We start from the raw sequence: 4,960 nt of genomic DNA, 5'->3' as shown, positions 1-4,960 counted from the left end.
AGCAAATATCATAAGCTAATGAAGATAATGATGGAAGGGAAGGGAGCCTAGGACAGGGATGGGGGAGGGGGTGTGGAGAGAAGGGTTATACTTTCTGAAGGAGTGGTGAGAAATTGGAATGGTTGGGGGAAATGAGCGAAAGTAAAATATCAAGAAGGATCCTTACAAAGCAGTTCTAATTCCTTTGGAAGGAGAAAGCTAATTCCTTTTGAAGGGGAAAGAAAGGTAACCAAAGCAGGAAAACATTTGTCTTACAAAATTGTCTCCCATACATACATCCAAAAATGCGGGGAAAATACTTATTCCAGCGATTGAGGGAGTCCAGATGCTGTGGTCAAATGACAAAATAAAACTGACAAATAAGAACCTCTGTCCCCCAGTTTTACCCAAGCCTTACCACTAGGAACCCCGATGATTTTACTTCTAGGAACCCCACCTAGTCTCACGACGATGGGAGCAAAGTCTCTTTCCTCCAGCAGGCAAGACAAACTTCTGCAATGCCCAGAGTTCTCCCCTTAAGGATCACCAGCTACCAAATCTAACAGACCTGAGGATGGGAAACACCTAGCTCCAGCCCTCTTTAGTCTTCCTGTACCCCCAAATATTTGAATAACCAAGAACTCAAACCAGACCCTGGAAGCTCACATCCAGGCACATAACTCAGTACTTGCTGTGCTGGGTTTCCTGCTGTTATGTGGCAGGAGACAGCCTGCTGTACACCAGGGCCCCACCAGGACTCTGCCTCTCCCCACTACGCTGTGTCCTGGGACACACGCCCCAGACTCAGTTCAGACGAGGTGGCTCCAAGGCCAAGACTGTCCCAGAGGTGTCATCTGGAGACAGGTCAGCAGCAGACGGCTGCATGCAGCCTCTCCCCAGTGCCTGCATGCTACACTCTAGAAACGCCTCCTGTTACCCGGTGACTCTGGCATCGTTCTTTCCTTGCCCTCAAACAAGGTGGCAACACTGCTGACATGGAGCACACAGATGTCTGAGAGCAGAAGCCATAACACCTGGGCAGGCCAGCCCCCGACACACACACACACACACACACACACACACACACACACACACACGCCTTCCTGTTCAAGGTGAGGTGGGAAGTGGCCGGGCAGGAGTCCCAGAGCAGGGAACTCTCCAGCAAATGCAGGAAGCCTTTAACATATGGTAAGGGGACTCCCAAGAGAGGTGGCAGGCATGTTGGGCACATGGGGTGATACAAGACAGCCCTGGCCGCATCCCTCCGACTTCGGAGGGTGCAAGGCCAGATTTGACCCGGACACTTCAGGTTAGGCACCAAGTTTTGGGAGGAGAGAAAAGAGTTGACGGGAACCTGGCTTTCTTTCCCTGCGTTACTGTGGTGGGCTCACAAGTGAGACAAAGCCCAGGTTACTCTCATCTGATAACCTATCCAACAAGTGAACCTGTAACAACCCAGTCACTATAGCATGTCCCTTGCTCTATTCTCCTTGGCAACATCCTCTGACACTCAGTACAGAAAGAGCCCCATCCCCATAGCTCAGGGACATCTGAACAATTCGAGGTTTCACCAATGTCCCTAAGGTCTTATTCGTCTGAGAAGTTCCATGTAAACATTAGACACCACTTCCGTCATGAAACAGCTTTGTTCTGTTGCCAGGAGAGAAGAATTAGGGGGCAGGTACGATCTCCATGGGTGTGGCTTGCATCACATCTGATGTGATTATAGGTCAGGGCAAAGTAAACATGTAATTAAGACCAAGACATTAGCTGGCATGGGTGGGATGCTTTCTAAGACCTACGAGGGATGAGTGTCAAAGGAACGCCGTTAGGGCTAACGGTTTTTTTGGAAAATCAAATTTATTCTGTGTAGGGAATGGGGCCAACCCTTCTCAGTTCCAGGATGCCATATATCTTTAAGCAGTCAGGAGAAGGGCTGCCCACTCACTTCGCAGGTGGTGGACATTCAGGAGCTATTTGGGGGGGGGGTGTCCCTGCCAGTGTGGGCTGGCCCTCGCCCCCTCCTGAGAATGGAAGACCAGCTCCCCAGCCTGCAGCACCTGCCCGGCCGGCCACATACCGCCTGGCCTGTACTGATGGTAAAAGTAGGTCTAAGGTTTTGCAAGGTAAGAGTCCCACGGCAAAGACGTTCCTGTCTTAAGTCTCAGATCACACGATCAGATCAGAAAAAGGGCAGAGCCATTGGACGAGTCCAGAACCTACAGACCTAGGAGCATGAGCTGCCTAGAGTTCTGCCACCGGAACTTTGAGTCACCTGCCCTGCCCTCCTGAGGCCAAGCAGCTCTGCAACCCTCTCTTCCCCACTTCCGTCTCCCCAAAGGAGGGCACAAAGTGCTTATCGAGGAGAGCAGCAGGGGCCAAGAATTCAGTGTTTAAGCCAGACAGCCTCATCCCACTCAAGGTGGATCAAAGTCCTGACTCAAGGGCCCTTAGTTGAGCACATTCTGTCCGCCTTAAATGATCAAAGGAACACGGTTCCCCCTTCCAAACATTCCTGATCATTGAAAAGTCACCTTAGTAGGCTTAGGTCATGCAGGGATTTGACAGTATGTTATTGTGGCTATGTTTTGCAGGAGCCATCCCCAGCACTCAACACCCCAGAAGTAGTTGTGGGATTTTTAAGAGACAACCTAGCCTGGGCAACACAGCAAGACTGAGTGCTGTGGCATGAGCCTAGCTCACAGCAACCTCAATCTCCTGGGCTCAAGCAATCCTTCTGCCTCAGCCTCCCGAGTAGCTAGGACTACAGGCATGCACCACCATGCCTGGCCAAATAACATAGAAAAAATTAGCCAATTAATTTCTTTCTATTTAGAGTAGAGACAGGGTCTTGCTCTTGGCTCAGGCTGGTTTCAAACTCCTGACCTCAAGCAATCCACCTAGGATTACAGGCATGAGCCACCACGACCGGCCGATTGTAGGATGTTCTTACGATAGGGAAAAGCCCCCACACCTGGGAGCCCTGTGGCAAAATCCACAATCCACTGATTGGATACCTGTGAAGTTTATGGCTGATCCTAATGATAGGGAAAAGCCCCTGCCTGGGGGCCCTGAGGCAAAATCCACTGCAGATTGGATTCATGAGAAGCTTATTGGCTGATCCTACTAATCCCACCATTAATCGGATAATCTTGCATGCTCATAGGTGATTGGTTACGTGTGATCCAAGAACCGTATATAAGACTGGAGAGAAGGCAGCCTCCTCTGGAAGCTGAGCAGTTGGGACGACCGGGAACCTGCTAAGGTGAACCCTTTAAGGTGACGCTGATCAGCGAGCTGAATGAGCGAGAGGTCCAGCTTGGGGTGCCAGATAAGGTGTCCTGGCACTCCGAGTACAAGGACAGCGCCTGGATCTTCCTGAGAGGGCTTCCTTAAAATTGACTGAAGGCGACATCATCTGTGTTTTGTCACCATGGCGACCTCGGGCTCGACCCAGAAGAAGCTACTCAAAGAGGCAGACATGAGCACAGTGGAATTCGAGACCAGCGAGGAGGTGGACGAGACCCCCACGTTCGACTCTATGGGCCTGCGGGAGGACCTGCTGCGCGGCATCTACGCCTACCGGTTTGAAAACCCTTCAGCGATCCAACAGCGAGCTACCAAGCAGATAATCAAAGGGAGAGACGTCATCGCACAGTCTCAGTCTGGCACAGGTAAAACAGCCACCTTCACTATTTCAGTCCTTCAGTGCTTGGATACTCAGGTTCGTGAGACCCAGGCTCTGATCTTGGTCCCCACGCGAGAGCTGGCCGTGCAGATCCAGAAGGGCCTGCTTGCTCTCGGCGACTACATGAACGTCCAGTGCCACGCCTGCATCGGGGGCACCAATGTGGGCGAGGACATCAGGAGGCTGGATTACGGACAGCACGTCGTCGCAGGCACACCAGGGCGCGTCTTCGATATGATTCGTCGAAGAAGTTTAAGGACACGAGCTATCAAGATGTTGGTTTTGGATGAGGCTGACGAAATGTTGAATAAAGGTTTCAAAGACCAGATTTATGACGTGTACAGGTACCTGCCTCCGGCCACACAGGTGGTCCTTATCAGTGCCACGCTGCCCCAGGAAATCCTGGAAATGACCACCAAGTTCATGACGGACCCCATCCGCATCGTGCTAAAACGTGATGAGTTGACTCTGGAAGGCGTCAGACAGTTTTTTGTGGCAGTGGAAAGAGAAGAGTGGAAGTTTGACACCCTGTGTGATCTCTACGACACACTGACCATCACGCAGGCGGTCATCTTCTGTAACACCAGGAGGAAGGTTGACTGGCTGGCAGAGAAGATGAGAGAAGCCAACTTCACCGTGTGCTCGATGCACGGAGACATGCCGCAGAAGGAGCGCGAGTGCGTCGCGAAGGAGTTCCGGGCCGGCGCCAGCCGAGTGCTCATCTCCACAGACGTCTGGGCCAGGGGCTTGGATGTCCCGCAGGTGTCCCTCGTCATTAACTACGACCTGCCCAATAACAGAGAGTTGTACATACACAGAATTGGGAGGTCAGGTCGATATGGTCGAAAGGGTGTGGCCATCAATTTTGTAAAGAACGACGACATCCGCATCCTCCGAGATACTGAACAGTACTACTCCACTCAGATTGATGAAATGCCTGTGAACGTTGCCGATCTGCTCTGAAGAAACAGTCCCACTGCGCTGTAGATGGGTTGGAGGTGTTTCACATATTTTGTGGTCCTGTTTGGAAACACTTAGGGTCAGCTTCCATTAAAGGGGTTTATGTAAAATCCCTTCTCATAGTGCCCCCAGGAAAAGCTCGAGGCTGCTGCTGCTGACTTTTCTTAGCCACATGTAAATAATGCATTGCTGCAAGTCTTTTTCATTAAACATTTAAAACTTTAAAAAAAAAAAAAAGATTAAAGGGCGAACTATCCGAGTGGATCATGTATGTAACTACCGGCCTCCCAAGGACTCGGAGCTCTCTAGGCACATCACCCAGTTCTTCTAAGA

General features: G+C 51.0%; 1 protein-coding gene across 1 annotated transcript; it reads left to right on the top strand.

Annotated features, from left to right (window-relative positions):
* Nucleotides 1-3,412: 3,412 nt before the first annotated feature.
* On the top strand, nt 3,413-4,651 carry LOC105856114 (eukaryotic initiation factor 4A-III-like). Its single transcript, XM_076001090.1, has one exon. It carries the CDS (start codon nt 3,413-3,415, stop codon nt 4,628-4,630), a length of 1,218 nt encoding a protein of 405 aa, XP_075857205.1. The 3' UTR covers nt 4,631-4,651.
* Nucleotides 4,652-4,960: the final 309 nt, after the last annotated feature.

The sequence above is a fragment of the Microcebus murinus genome, chromosome 3, assembly GCF_040939455.1.
Source record: "Microcebus murinus isolate Inina chromosome 3, M.murinus_Inina_mat1.0, whole genome shotgun sequence".
Lineage (NCBI taxonomy): Eukaryota > Metazoa > Chordata > Mammalia > Primates > Cheirogaleidae > Microcebus > Microcebus murinus.
The sequence above is the reverse complement of the archived record's forward strand: the minus strand, read 5'-3'. Positions and strand labels throughout refer to the sequence as shown.